The 16,643-nt window shown below is 38.1% G+C and overlaps 1 protein-coding gene across 1 annotated transcript in view; it reads left to right on the top strand.

The window, feature by feature from the left end:
* Nucleotides 1-3,025: 3,025 nt before the first annotated feature.
* Nucleotides 3,026-16,643, top strand: part of LOC308097639 (uncharacterized protein) — a 23,536-nt gene continuing 9,918 nt past the window's right edge. Inside the window, exons 1-3 of the mRNA XM_080445560.1 lie at nucleotides 3,026-3,261; nucleotides 8,671-8,814; nucleotides 10,802-10,945. Coding sequence (XP_080301686.1) covers nucleotides 3,030-3,261; nucleotides 8,671-8,814; nucleotides 10,802-10,945 — 520 coding nt within the window. The 5' untranslated portion in view covers nucleotides 3,026-3,029. The remainder of the gene's footprint in view (nucleotides 3,262-8,670; nucleotides 8,815-10,801; nucleotides 10,946-16,643) is intronic.

Raw genomic sequence — 16,643 nt, 5'->3', positions numbered from 1 at the left:
TTCCCTCCCCCGAACACGAGCTAATTGTGTTCGTATAGATGCTCCACAAAGCTGAATGCACCACGGTGGATTCAAACCCATAACCTCTGCGGTGGTGGGCAGGTAATGTTTGGATATTTAAAACAAATTTTCAACCTTTACTAAAAAAATATAACATCAATCCAAGAAAACTATTTTACCTGGTGTACATTTTGCAATACTGCTATCCCAAAGATAAATAATAATACTGTTGAAATGAGGTGATTTTTGAGAGTGTAATTGATGTTGAATTAGGGATTAAATAAGGTGGCTAGCTACGATTCTACCTCCACTGTAATCCACATTCACTTCGATCTTACTTCAATTTAATGTTTATCGCTTTTACAAGGATTTTATAGTCTAAAAACATTGTACTTATGATCTTATATTTCATTTCATTTCATTTCAAACCTTTATTTATTCTAAGGACATTGTGGTTGCCCTCATTTGCAGTGTTGTCGAGATACATCACAGTACAGTTTCATTTTCACATCAATATTCATATCAATGATAAAACAAAACCAAACAGAAACAAAACAATAACAGAAAGTTTCCCCTATCATGTGATACAAGACAAATTTTAAAGCAGTTGCAGACACTTGTGGGTAGGTCTGCAATCAAAGATTTAAGGGAACAGATCTTAAATTTAAGCTGTAAGTCATTCCAAATGGTTGGGGCACTAAAACCATGTGGTTTTATGCTGTTCAGACCTGATCAAATAAATGTAGATCCAATCTGGATAGGACAACAATGTGATTTGGGCTGCCAGTCTGAACAGGGCCTTTTAGTGAGCAGAGAGACCAAGGATGGAGAAAACAGAACAGCTTCATTACGTTGAAGGAAGTGATGTTGTAGAAAGCTCATTTACTAAAATGAAATGTATAGGTTAATCAAATATCAAATATGTGGGCCCCTCCTCTGTATTTAGATATTTACAGCAGTGGTTCTCGCTGGGTTTGAGGCCTTGACAAGGCCCTTCAGGTTCCCCCCAGGCTGGGGGTCCCTGCTGGGGACCTCTCAAAGTGGACCCTTTGAGGACCACTGCTCCACCGTACAAAGCCGGGCTTTGTACGGTGAAAGAGCAGATCTACACTTGTAGATCAACTATTTTTGAATAGATGACGTATAAAATAGGGCTTCACTATATGTTTTGTAATAATAATATAATAATAATACTACTAATAATAATAATAATAACAATAATTTAAATCTGCAAAGTAACTACTAAAAGCTACCAGATATGTAGACGCGTAGATATGTTTGATAGTTATGTTTGATAATATCACAATTTAACATTTTAATTAAAGCAATATATATATTAACCACACTTCACTGTCTAATAGTCAACAGGATACGTGAACATCTGTTTCTTCACATTCTACACTACAGTGTTGAGTCATGGTTGACTCAGACTTCAGCTGCCCTCTTGTGGCTTCAAGGTGCAACTACATCACTCCTGTTTCACTGGTATCCATAACAACAACAGTCCAATAAATAAATCCAGGATATAAAATACATTATGAAAGGAATTATTTAATATATCATCACTGTCGTGTGGAAACCTTGCATGTCCCAAACTGTTACTTTTGATTGATTGATTGATTGAATACTTTATTAACAGTTTGCTAAAAAAGCACAGAGGTGTACAGTTCCACACAAAAGGATGCTAAAAGGATTAAACCCAAGAAAGCACTATGGCTTGTTTCCATTGGGGTCCTGTGTATTCGATTCATCGAAACAGTTAAAGACAGACAATTATATACAATACAATGCAAAAATATATAAACGAGTAGTGGGGGGGGGGTACATGGGTGTCTTTGTGTTTGTGGTGTAGTGTATCTTGTAGACCAGGCCCATATTGCAAGGTGCTGTACTCTGTCCTCTACCCTGAGCCATCCCACCGTATGGCAAAATGAGCCTGGGTTAGATGAGTTGTAGGTGTGAGACCAAGCAGTAGCCTGACCAGTTTGTTTTGGGATGTTTGGAGCCTTGTTTTTAAGGCCTTTGTGGTGCTATGGTACCAAGAGGTGCATGCATAGAAGTGATATTGGATGAGTGCTCCTGTCCTGCTAGAGTCCTCAGCGTATTCCTACTGACCAGTGAAGAGATCCTGTAGCTCGTACAAAAATCTTGTTCTTCGGTTGACTTTTTTGATGACTTTAGTTGCCATCTTTTCTATTCCAGAAAATAAACCTGTGTTTATTTTCTAACCCTAACCCGTGTAGTTATTATTTAGTCACCAGCTGATCTTGTTAATACTTTATAATTACTCACAACACAACGTGTCGCAATGCCACGCGTTGTGGGCTTTGGGGGGGGGGGGGGGGGGCATAAGAAGTCTATGTATCTATCTCTCCCACCCAACCATCCATCTATTAGTTGTTAAACACTACTCACTTTCAAAACTGCCCTAAATATACACCTTCAGGAGGCTGCAATTCGAAGATGGCCCCTGTCTAAGTCTTAACCTACACCCCCCTCCCCCCCTCCTTCATTTTCCTCTTTTGTTTATATATATATATATATTTTTCTCTTTTCATACCAGTAACCTGAAAGCTGATTGTATGACATTCTGTATAGTAGTGTGTATATCTGTCTGTCTCTTATGTCATCATGATTTGTGTGCATGGGGTTCTCATCTTAAACAAGCTGCGTGCTTAATGAGAGTTCCAGTTTAGTAGACCTTGTATTGTGAATTTGTACTTCCATGTACTGTTATGTACTGTGATGTACTATTCTCATGTCTTACTAAATAAACTACATCAATCAATCAATCAAAGTTACACACATCCTCCACCAGGCGGCGAAAGGCAACAGTGCCTGGATCCATTGCTGCTCATGCTTGAAATACGTTGACCCGGAAGTAAATGCGTATTTTCAGCTGCTGTTAAGCGTAATGGTGGAATTATTGATCTTTATACATGATTATACAATAAGTATATTACAGTAGGAACAGAGAGCTTTACACATTATATAAGTATATTACAGTAGGAACAGAGAGCTTGGTGAAAATGTCTCATAAAGGAGGTAAAATGGGTCAAATGGAGTCTGTACTGCTGAAGATAAATGAACACATGACGTCGGTGGGAGAGGAGATATTGTGTGTTTTGGAAAAACATCGTGGTGTTGATGTTTGTAGTGTGAAGCTTAATGTCAGAGTGTTTGTGTTGGAGCGCCTCAGTGCGGCTGCAGAGTTCATGTGCAACCTCTTCCAGAGAGAGATAGAGACACTACACAAAGCAGGTTGGTTCATGCTTCATGTCAAAGACAAACACATGTTTACATATATCCCCGTTTGGAACCCGTTGTATAGGGTCCCGGCAGTGTAAGAGTATGTCCAAATGCAGTGAAGATCCCTTTTTTTTGCAACATCGACCCTATATAGCGGGACCTCATCTCTGAGCTATCGTGGAGAGTGGGGTTCCAAACGGGGCTAGTTTACATACATTCAACACAAGCTTAATAGCTAAGCTATGGCAAGCCGTTTTAACATTTAATCGCTAGACTGGATGTGTATAGTAGATATCTATAATTCAGTTCTTCCTAGTCAAAACTAACATTTCGGATATCCATAATGACATTCCTCCTAGGAGGAACTGTCATTTGAGATATCCGAAACGTCATTCTTCCTAGGAGGAATGACGTCACTTTTCCCATTTCATGTGTATTGGGCTTTTAGTTTCGGATATCCGTAACTGCATTCTGGATATCTAAAACGAACATTCTGGATATCTGCAATAGAATTCTTACTAGGAGGATCTACTCTTTCAGATATCTACAATGCAGTTCTTACTAGGACAAACTACCATTTTAGATATCCGAAATTAAAAAATAATTCCAGACCTCCGTAATTACATTTAGTATATCCATTAATTCATTGTTACTAGGACAAATGGAATTATGGATATCCACAATTCATATTATTACTAGTACAAATGTAATTTCAGATATCTGCAATTAGTATTATGATGAACAATACAATTACAGATATACATAAATATGTTATGGATATCTGGTGACAGGTAGATAAGATGCCATTTTAACATAAAAGGGTTGATTGACTATCTACAATTATATTTTAGATATCTCAAATAGCATTTCTCCTAGTAAAAACTGTATTCTTACTAGTCATAATGGTAATTAAATATATCCAAAAGACATTCTTACTAGTAGAAATTGTATTTCACGATATCTAAAGCTGTATTTGTCCTAGTCAAAATGTATCTTGAAATCATTAAAAAAATATAAGTAGCCGTTTTAACATTTAATAGCTAGACTGGATATGTATAATAGATATCTATAATTCAGGTCTTCCTAGTCAAAACTAAAGTTTCGGATATCCATAATGACATTCCTCCTAGGAGGAACTGTCATTTGAGATATCCGAAACGTCATTCTTCCTAGGAGGAATGACGTCACTTTTCCCATTCATTTGTATTGGGCTTTGAGTTTTGGATATCCGTAATTGCATTCTGGATATCTACAATTGAATTCTTACTAGGAGGATCTACTCTTTCAGATATCTACAATGCAGTTTTTACTAGGACAAACTACCATTTTAGATATCCGAAATTAAAAAATCGTTCCAGACCTCCATAATTACATTTTGTATATCCAAAATGTAATTAAATATAACCACAATTCATATTATGACTAGTACTAATCGAATTATGGATATCCACAACTGCAATTTTGCTAGGAAAAATATAGTTCAATATATCTGTATTTATATTATGGATATCCGTAATTGTAATTCTTCCTATCCATAATGCAGTTTTAGATATCTATAACTGCAATATGATCGCTTTCCTTCCACCTACGTCAGTGGCTCGTGGACTCTGATTGGTCCGTTAAATGTGTCATGGGTGCCGTTTGTGTCGCTCACATTTACATAGCTTTAAGTTCCCTGCTTTCTAAGTGGCATTTCATTATAGGCGAACGGCACGGTCAGATAAACTACCCTAAAACAAGCAATTAAGTTAGATTTCTGTCATCTAACGCTCATTAATCTCTCAGTCTCAACAGATTACAAGCTGCGCTAACAAATTCAAAGGAAAGAAAACAGCAGGGGGCGCTTTTTTATGGGTTCCCAAGATCGAACGCTCATTGATGCTTCAGTATAATCCTATACGAGCAAATGACCACGCTGATTGTCAAATACATTTATTATGTTAATGTCGCCATTGTCTGAAATTAGTCCAATCCTCACCTTTGTTTAGGGTTACACATGTCCTCTCCATATCCAGATCACACTGGAGCCATGTTGGTTAATTATATCAATGTCAGTTGTAGCCTAGGTCAGTGGTTCTCAACATGAGGTCCGGGGACCAACAAGGGCCATTAAGGGGCTCCCCAGCAAATTGATAATTAAACATGCCAGAATATCCTAAATTAACACAATTAGACAATTTAGCCTAGATTAGGAGAATGGCTGTTCTGATCATAGATCGCTCTACAAGCAATAGGCTTAGGCTAGAGATACTGGTCATGGACAAGAATTAAAAAACACAAGAAAGCCATTGCCTTGTTTCCATTGGGGTCCTTTGTACTCAATTCATAGTGACATTAAATGACAGACAGATATACACTACTATGCAGAACATCATCTAAGCAATTAAAAAAATAAGAGAAAAATCTGACAATGAAATTCTTTCTTAATCACTTTATTTTTGGTGAATGTTCACCTAGTGCAGTGTTTCTCAAAGCGGGGTCCAGGGACCCCCAGTCCTTCCTTCCAGGGGGTCAGTTAGGAACCAAATGGATGAATGGATGAACAGGGGTCTTCAACAGGTGGTCCGGGACCGGGACCCCTAGGGGGTCCTCAGAGTTACTACAGGGGGTCCGCTAAATCTTTGTGTTATGATTTGTTTTTTTACCTTAACCATTTGAACCCTAATATCCCTTTTCTGAGGAGAACAACGCTCACAACGCCTCGCAGTGCGAGGCGTTGTGAGCTTGTAGATCTGCTATTTCTGAGGAGAACAACGCTCACAACGCCTCGCAGTGCGAGGCGTTGTGAGCTTGTAGATCTGCTATTTTTGGCAAAGAGGCGTAGAGGGAAAAAAGAGCAGACCAAGTGAACAAAAAAAGTTTAATCTGAAACACAATTGTATACAATATAGAAGAGGGGGTCCCTGCTTAATTTCTCTCTCAGCTAGGGGGTCCTTGGCCTGAAAACGTTGAAGGCCCCTGCCCTACGGAACCTCTCCCTCCGCTGTATAGCTCCAAGATGAGCTATATAGCGGAGGGAGAGGTTCCGATTGGAGCTATTATACACATTGATTCTTGAATAGGCCTATATATACTGATTAGCCAGCCCTGTTCTTTTTTAAAATAACATTTTCGGGTTGATTCATCTAGCTATTTGTTGAGTTCTCATACGAATTTGGCATTAGGCATTGTACTACATAGAGGGTGTATGAAACGAAAGCCTGCCAGCCAGGTAGCCTACTTATAACAAGGCGTTAATAAAGTGACCAACATGGATAGAACTCTCTCTCTTTGTTCTCTGCTCTGCAATGCAGGGGTTAACGAGCATATCATTTGCACTATATTAGCCATACTGGTGAGTGGTGACAGGATAAAAGTGTTGTCTCTTGACAATTTGTTGATCTGTGAGCCCAGGCCACCTGCAATTTACAGAGAATACAGGATAGGTGGGCACTAGGGACATCTGGGCACCCTGATGTAAAATTGGCTATTTTGTCAAAAAATCTAAAAAAAGAAAATGAAAAAATGGTCCTAAGTAATGTAGATATGCACGTTATCTCAAACGTCCTTCCTTCAAATTCTTGTTTATGTCCATAAATGATATCGGTACTGGTTTTGTAGAAATGTTATAAATATTAGAGCTTAATTTTGTTCTAATCATGTATACCTTATTTTACTTAAAAACGTTTTCCAATTTAATGTTTTAACATTTTCTGGTACATATGGTAAGTTATCACTTAGCCTACATATAGTCTTCATCCTTGGCATGAAAACAATGGTGCGTGAATGAAGTATAATTGAAAACGATTTGTTTAGTGCCGTTTTTTAGCAGTGTAACAATCTCAAGACTCATATGGGCTTAAATGTTTACATATTCGGTTTAATAACTCACACCCTGTTAAATCAATTGAAAAACTTTGTTTATGATAGCAGACATGTGTACAGTAGGTCCTTTGCTTGAAAATATTACATGTAGGTAAAAAAATAAATAATGAAAAGAGAGAAAACTGTACAATAAGGCTTTACATTTTAAATTATGTAGTTATGGATATCTAAAATGACGTAATTTTGGATATCTAAAATGGTAGTTTGTCCTAGTAAGAACTACATTGTAGATATCTGAAAGAGTAGATCCTCCTAGTAAGAATTATGCATATATCCAGAATGTTGGTTTTAGATATCCAGAATGCAGTTACGGATATCCGAAACTAAAAGCCCAATACACATGAATGGGAAAAGTGACAAGGAAGAATGACGTTTCGGATATCTCAAATGACAGTTCCTCCTAGGAGGAATGTCATTATGGATATCTGAAACGTTATTGACTAGGAAGAACTGAATTATAGATATCCAGTCTAGCTATTAAATGTTAAAACGGCTTGCCATACTATTTATACTAATAAGAATGTAGTTATAGATATCTGTAATAAGGATTTTGACTAGTCAAAATGCAGTTTTTACTAGTCAAAATGCAGTTTTGACTAGTCTAAATGTAATTACAGATATCTGCGATTACTTTATGACTAGTAAGAATACAGTTTTAACTAGGAGAAATGCTATTTGCGATATCACAAATATAATTCTAGATAGTCAATGGACACCTTTTATATTAAAATGGCGTAATATCTACCTGTCACCAGATATCTGTAATTGTATTGTTCCTAGTCATAATACTAATTGCAGATATCTGAAATTACATTTGTACTAGTAATAATATGAATTGTGGATATCCATAATTCCATGTGTCCTAGTAACAATGAATTATTGGATATACTAAATGTAATTACCGAGGTCTGGAATGATTTTTTAATTTCGGATATCTAAAATGGTAGTTTGTCCTAGTAAGAACTGCATTGTAGATATCTGAAAGAGTAGATCCTCCTAGTAAGAATTATATTGCAGATATCCAGAATGTTGGTTTTAGATATCCAGAATGCAGTTACGGATATCCGAAACTAAAAGCCCAATACACATGAATGGGAAAAGTGACGTCATTCCTCCTAGGAAGAATGACGTTTCGGATATCTCAAATGACAGTTCCTCCTAGGAGGAATGTCATTATGGATATCCGAAACATTAGTTTTGATTAGGAAGAACTGAATTATAGATATCTAGTATACATATCCAGTCTAGCTATTAAATGTTAAAACGGCCACTTGTATTTTTTTACGGATTTTAAGATATCTGAAATAGAATTTTGACTAGGAGAAATTAAATTATAGATATCTTGAAATACAATTATACTAGTAAGAATGTCATTATGGATATCTTTAATTACAATTATGACTAGTGAGAATACAGTTTTGAAACATATATTACAGATAGGAGCATGGTTCGATTAAATGTTAAAACGGCTTGCCATACCAAGCTGCTAACTGAACTACACTTTGAGTTGTGGTTCTGATTCTACCTCTTCTGTCCTCCTTCTGTCTGTGTGTAAAGAGGTTTCATCTGAACATGAGGAGGAGAGGAGCCCCAGTCTGGTGCAAGAGGAACCACACGTTCCACAGATTGAACAGGAAGAGGAGGCTGATGTGTCAACCTTGACATTACTACATAGGAAGACCAGGTGTAACACTGGCTCAGGTAAAAAATATATAATAATAATAATAAATATAGCTGAAAGCAGCAATACGGGGGCAATAAATATGCAATATGTGCTATAAGCCATAGAAATGTAATAGACTGAACTTGAGAAAAGGTAGACCATGCAATTAAAACAAATAAGCATTAGAAACAGCTGAGTAGAATTCTGAGGGATTGTGGATATTAAAATGCATGTTTTTCTTATGTTGCTTATAATGGCAGATTTCAAACTCTTGTAAAAGTCAGCAAGACAAAAGTTTGCCAATTTCCCTGCATCATCTACACACAGCAAAAAGAATTGTAGTATTCTAAATAGTCTATAGCTTTTCATCTGGCCTGTTGGTTTTGCCGCGACCTTCCGTATCCCAGGTGTCCTCTCTACGCATTCAGCTACAACCCTGTGTAAGTGTGCTGAAAAGCTTCCAAAGTTGAGTTGAAAGCTGAACTCAGTACGGCAAGCTTATACTTCCATGAGTATTTACTTCACAATAACCTGTAGCAACGACGTGCTCTCAATTAATCTTATAATGATTTCCTATTTGCATCTTGAACAACGCTGATGAAGGCTGTTTGAGCTATATATACTGATTAGCCAGCCCTGTTCTTTTTTAAAATAACATTTTCGGGTTGATTCATCTAGCTATTTGTTGAGTTCTCATACGAATTTGGCATTAGGCATTGTACTACATAGAGGGTGTATGAAACGAAAGCCTGCCAGCCAGGTAGCCTACTTATAACAAGGCGTTAATAAAGTGACCAACATGGATAGAACTCTCTCTCTTTGTTCTCTGCTCTGCAATGCAGGGGTTAACGAGCATATCATTTGCACTATATTAGCCATACTGGTGAGTGGTGACAGGATAAAAGTGTTGTCTCTTGACAATTTGTTGATCTGTGAGCCCAGGCCACCTGCAATTTACAGAGAATACAGGATAGGTGGGCACTAGGGACATCTGGGCACCCTGATGTAAAATTGGCTATTTTGTCAAAAAATCTAAAAAAATGAAAATGAAAAAATGGTCCTAAGTAATGTAGATATGCACGTTATCTCAAACGTCCTTCCTTCAAATTCTTGTTTATGTCCATAAATGATATCGGTACTGGTTTTGTAGAAATGTTATAAATATTAGAGCTTAATTTTGTTCTAATCATGTATACCTTATTTTACTTAAAAACGTTTTCCAATTTAATGTTTTAACATTTTCTGGTACATATGGTAAGTTATCACTTAGCCTACATATAGTCTTCATCCTTGGCATGAAAACAATGGTGCGTGAATGAAGTATAATTGAAAACGATTTGTTTAGTGCCGTTTTTTAGCAGTGTAACAATCTCAAGACTCATATGGGCTTAAATGTTTACATATTCGGTTTAATAACTCACACCCTGTTAAATCAATTGAAAAACTTTGTTTATGATAGCAGACATGTGTACAGTAGGTCCTTTGCTTGAAAATATTACATGTAGGTAAAAAAATAAATAATAATGAAAAGAGAGAAAACTGTACAATAAGGCTTTACATTTTAAATTATGTAGTTATGGATATCTAAAATGACGTAATTTTGGATATCTCAAATGACAGTTCCTCCTAGGAGGAATGTCATTATGGATATCCGAAACATTAGTTTTGATTAGGAAGAACTGAATTATAGATATCTAGTATACATATCCAGTCTAGCTATTAAATGTTAAAACGGCCACTTGTATTTTTTTACGGATTTTAAGATATCTGAAATAGAATTTTGACTAGGAGAAATTAAATTATAGATATCTTGAAATACAATTATACTAGTAAGAATGTCATTATGGATATCTTTAATTACAATTATGACTAGTGAGAATACAGTTTTGAAACATATATTACAGATAGGAGCATGGTTCGATTAAATGTTAAAACGGCTTGCCATACCAAGCTGCTAACTGAACTACACTTTGAGTTGTGGTTCTGATTCTACCTCTTCTGTCCTCCTTCTGTCTGTGTGTAAAGAGGTTTCATCTGAACATGAGGAGGAGAGGAGCCCCAGTCTGGTGCAAGAGGAACCACACGTTCCACAGATTGAACAGGAAGAGGAGGCTGATGTGTCAACCTTGACATTACTACATAGGAAGACCAGGTGTAACACTGGCTCAGGTAAAAAATATGTAATAATAATAATAATAAATATAGCTGAAAGCAGCAATACGGGGGCAATAAATATGCAATATGTGCTATAAGCCATAGAAATGTAATAGACTGAACTTGAGAAAAGGTAGACCATGCAATTAAAACAAATAAGCATTAGAAACAGCTGAGTAGAATTCTGAGGGATTGTGGATATTAAAATGCATGTTTTTCTTATGTTGCTTATAATGGCAGATTTCAAACTCTTGTAAAAGTCAGCAAGACAAAAGTTTGCCAATTTCCCTGCATCATCTACACACAGCAAAAAGAATTGTAGTATTCTAAATAGTCTATAGCTTTTCATCTGGCCTGTTGGTTTTGCCGCGACCTTCTGTATCCCAGGTGTCCTCTCTACGCATTCAGCTACAACCCTGTGTAAGTGTGCTGAAAAGCTTCCAAAGTTGAGTTGAAAGCTGAACTCAGTACGGCAAGCTTATACTTCCATGAGTATTTACTTCACAATAACCTGTAGCAACGACGTGCTCTCAATTAATCTTATAATGATTTCCTATTTGCATCTTGAACAACGCTGATGAAGGCTGTTTGAGCTGAAACATGTCCATTGTTGGTCTCGGTGAGGAAAATAAAATAGTGAAAAGAACATTATGGAGTGCTGCTGGGTTGTTTATCTTCTCGTTGTACTTTTTTTTACCGTGCCTAAAGCCTCACCCTAAGTCTTGTTTCTGTTTCTGGATAATTGCGAGGCATGTCAAGTAGAACACTAAAGGCCCACGCATGCTACCAACCCTATCACCTTTTAGGTGATAGAGAGAGCTCTCTCTATCACCACCGCGGTGTTAAGGTGATAAGGTGACCACCGAAAATGGTAGCATGCGCCCCCCTTTAGTGGTTGACAATATTAAGGCAGGACACCCGGCGCATAATATGAAATGCAAAATGTTACCGGTGTTGACGTGCATTTATTAACCGTTGGGAAATTTCTCACACTGTGACATCCCTACTCCACTCCACACCCAACACTGCATACTTGTGCCACCGTTTCCACTACAAGGAATTGGGCTAAGTGGTGTCAAAGTGGTACGAAATGAGTACCTAATAAGTCACCACTCCTGGGTAGGTCCGAGCTAGGCTAAACGGGGCCAAAGCAGTGAGCAGTGACAATGCTACTTCTGATTGGTCAGAGAATCCTCACAGTTGTGTCTGTCTTGACAACAACTTGAGATAGATTTTAGTTGGTGAGTCGCGGCAGCTATGCCCGTTTGTTTTTATATTTGTATTTTTGTATCTGTGAGGATGTGTTTAGTTGCTGATGTTAGAAAATAATAGAAATGCTGGTTGAATAGGCAGAATTTTGTTTGCCAGCCCTGCAGTTGAGATTCCACGAAGCAACAAGAACATATAGCCAACTAACACAAACTGCAGACAAATCTATCGTCGCGAGTCGCCATAAACTACGGTCATCCGTCATTGTTTTATATAGGTATTTTGGATCTTCTCCTGTGTGTAAATGCTGGTGTAGAATGGGTGAAAGACTCCCTCCACCGTGTCTGTGTTTGCTCTGGCAGTGTACAGATATACAGAACCAAATGGACCCAGCAGTTCCTTAAACACACACACACACACACACAAATAATATAGCACAGTGCAGTAGGGGGTGAAACTCAAGTTTTGTAGACAACGATTGTTTTTGTCAAGTTTGGGGACTCAGGTTTAGTGACTTATTGCGTTTTTTAGTGGGGTCATGCCTATGTTCCCTCAGCCCTATGTTCCCTCAGCCCTATGTTCCCTCAATCCCTAACAATTTTATTTTATCCAAATTAGTCCCTATGTTCCCTCAGCCCTATGTTCCCTCAACCCTATGTTCCCTCATCCCAAATTAGACCCTATGTTCCCTCAGCCCTATGTTCCCTCATCCCAAATTAGACCCTATGTTCCCTCAGCCCTATGTTCCCTCATCCCAAATTAGACCCTATCTTATATGGCCCTTCCATATATGGCCCTTCCATAATGTGCTGTTGGGGTCACCTGTTGGGTCCCCCCCTCCCCCGGGCTCCCCCAATTTTTCTTTACACCGATGATGATGGTGACCACAACATTAAATTGTACGCGTTGAAAGCATATGTTCTGGGGGTACGTATACGTGTACATTATGTCACAAGGAAAACTTGAGGGAATATAAGTTTAGGTTAGAACTGATTCAAAATAACTTTGTATTTGACACTTACAGTTATATCAAATTACTTTGTGATATTGAAAATTCCTATAATTCCTATTATCAAATATTCCAGAGCACTGCTGGACTGGCATGATGACACCCTGGGGTGCTGCGGCAACCAGATTTAGAAACCCTGTCCTAGGGCAGGCATAAAATGTCACTGCTGTGTGACCTTGTATTCATTGCTGGAGAAAATAAATACTGATCATCTTGGGTTCAGAGAAATGTCTTTATTCAAGAATGACAACACAATAAGTACCTTTTCAAAACACAAGAAGAAGCCATCTGGAGTGCAAGTTGGAATCAATACCCTCTCAAATTCTATACATATTTAAAAGGAAATAATAATGATAATAATAACCAAAAACAGCACTATATATAGTTCACTACAAAGTATAAAGTGCTCTAAACAAATGCTTCTCAACCGTGTATGTACCAGGGACTGGCAATCTGCAAGTATACTGTCCTCAAAGTGAACGGCCATGAGGATATTGCAAGTTGGCCAACTAATTATCAAAAAACTAAGATTTGAATGATAATATAACATTGATATTAGAACATTAATGTAAAAGAAATGTCATTGTTTTGTCATTACAACTTTACAAAGAGGAATCAGCTTAATGTTAGATCCATTGATCCAAGAAAGAAAAAAAAACTGCTCTATGGAGATCACTTAAAACTAGAAAGGGAATATATATATATATATACATCTATCTAGTACCTTAAGTACCTTTTCAAACACAACAAGAAGCTATCTGGAGTGCAAATTGGAATCAATACCCTCTCAAATGCTATACACATTTAAAAGGAAATAATAATGACAATAATAACCAAAAAAAGCACTATATACAGTTCACTACAAAGTATAAAGTGCTCTAAACAAATGTTTCTCAACCGTGTATGTACCAGGGACTGGCAATCTGCAGGTATACTGTCCTCGAAGTGAACGGCCATGAGGATATTACAAGTTGGCCGACCCCCAACTAATTATCAAAAAACTAAGATTTGAATGATAATATAACATTGATATTAGAACATTAATGTAAAAGAAATGTCATTGTTTTGTCTTTACAACTTTACAAAGAGGAATCAGCTTAATGTTAGATCCATTGATCCAAGAAAGAAAAAAAAGAACAGCTCTTTGGAGATCACTTAAAACTAGAAAGGGAATATATATATATATATATATATATATATATACATCTATCTAGTACCTTAAGTACCTTTTCAAACACAACAAGAAGCTATCTGGAGTGCAAATTGGAATCAATACCCTCTCAAATTCTATACACATTTAAAAGGAAATAATAATGATAATAATAACCAAAAACAGCACTATATACAGTTCACTACAAATTATAAAGTGCTCTAAACAAATGCTTCTCAACCGTGTATGTACCAGGGACTGGCAATCTGCAAGTATACTGTCCTCAAAGTGAACAGCCATGAGGATATTGCAAGTTGGCCGGCAGGGAATATATATATATATAACTAGGACTGAAAGTAGCCTACTGTCCTTTGAGGAAGTTTAGGGAGTAAAAATAAATGAATAGAAAGAGAAACACTGCTCTAATGGGCTTCCCGAATACAGTGACTGACTGCTCTCCAGTAGGACGCAATGTTTCTGTTGCCATCATTGTACTGACCCTTCAGCCTAAGAAGGCGTCTCTCTAGGTCCCTCCACTTCTTCCGTCTTGGTGGAGCTGCCTCACCTCTCTCTGCCATCACCATCTTTTCTTCCGTCAGCGTCTGCCGATCTTTTAGGTGGCGGAGGAATAGCCACAGTGAGGGATGGCGTACTTGCACTGCGTCGTTCATGGTGCGGTGGTAAGCTACCATGAAAGAAAATAAAAAATATTAAAGAAAGAGCAAAAAGGAATATACAAAATGGTAATAGAAACACACATTTTACAACAGCACTCACATTCAACATGGTTGTTTGTTCTTTGGTCCATGTTCCTCTCAAATACATTCCACATTACAGGTGGAAAGGTGCATCCAGGTCTCATGTAGGTGTTCCTCATGTAGATGAAGAAGTCATCCATCTCGGGGTAGTCCTGCACAACACGTCTGGTACGTCTGGCATTGAGAAGGGCGTTGAAGTTCATCTGCACTAGAGGTAGAGGCAGGTAACCCAGGGCCATGACCTTACGAATGACCTTTGCCAGGTGACGGTCTTGGCGAAAGGGAACCGCCAATCCAAGTTGTTGGACCCTCTTCCAAAGAGACTGGTCAAAATGGAAGTAACAGCCACTGACTCTGGCTGCAGGGAACTCGGTTTCCAGGGCAGTCTTCAATCCAACCTCAAAGTCGCAGACAACGACCCGAGGGCGCCAGCTGTGGTGGGAAACACGCCTTATGGCCACTTTAACAGCTTGGAAGGCTTGGCGATAGTGTCCAATGGTGCGCTGTTCCATGAGGATGTGTACAAGTGGCAGTACAAAACCATGGAAGTTTCCATGGATGGTGAAAACCTGAGTGTATGGATGAGGACAACTTTTGAAGGTGCCATCCATATAAATGGTTCTGCATTGTCGCAGCTTTAACAGGTTTTCGTCTGTGGCAAATGCTGTTATGCCCCAGGCATTGTCAGAATGCAAAAGGAAACGTTCTTGGGCCCATGTTTGGGCCCATGGCCCTCCGATCACCACTTCCTCTGCAGTACCTGGGATAGGTGGCATTTCCTCAGACCTGGCTCTCTGCATTGAGGTTCGGACTGCATTAAACCCTGGAATTTGCGGTCTGTCACCTGCTTGCTGGGCCTGCCGACGCACTCTTACAAATTCGGCAGTATAAACCCGCCTCACTGGCACAGTTGGATCCCGCCTTACTTCCGTTAAAACGCCTTGACGGAACTGAGCTCTGTCCACCATGGATGTGTCCGCGGGATGTGCATGGTCATTGAAGTCAATAATCTGAATGTTTGGATTGTCTTGTTCCACATCAAACATGTTTGTAATCAATCTTGACCTGCAATCCTTTCGCCAGCACCGCCACTGAATATTGCCACTTCTTGTTTGGTGCCGGTGGTACCTGAACTCCTGATAAACTAGAACTTTTCCTCCACGTTCTCCACTTACCAACCTTGCTTGCATAGCAGCCATTTTTTAGAGTAGTTGAAGTCAGTTGAGTTGCTAGTGGTTTCTGAACAGGGGAAAAAAACACACATATTTTAATGTTATTTTGATACTAGCATGAATTTAACATGAACTGGTCATTAATTTCTAATGGTGAACAATAACATTATTCCACAGTTCCACTTCTATACCCAGGATGAGTGCTCATATGTGTAGTGACCCTGAGCAGCCCCAGTTTAATGAAAGCCAGTTTTTTTTATATATAATAAATCAATTACATTCTAATAGATTTTTTATAATTGACTGAATGGATTAGTCAGATTAACCACTTAAATCCAATTTTATACTTAATCGTGCAATGGTGTAAACATTAGCAAACATAGCCAAGCTTGTAGATCTGCTATTTATTTATTTA

The sequence above is a fragment of the Gymnoscopelus braueri genome (assembly GCF_963280865.1).
Source record: "Gymnoscopelus braueri genome assembly, chromosome: 12".
Lineage (NCBI taxonomy): Eukaryota > Metazoa > Chordata > Actinopteri > Myctophiformes > Myctophidae > Gymnoscopelus > Gymnoscopelus braueri.
The sequence above is the reverse complement of the archived record's forward strand: the minus strand, read 5'-3'. Positions and strand labels throughout refer to the sequence as shown.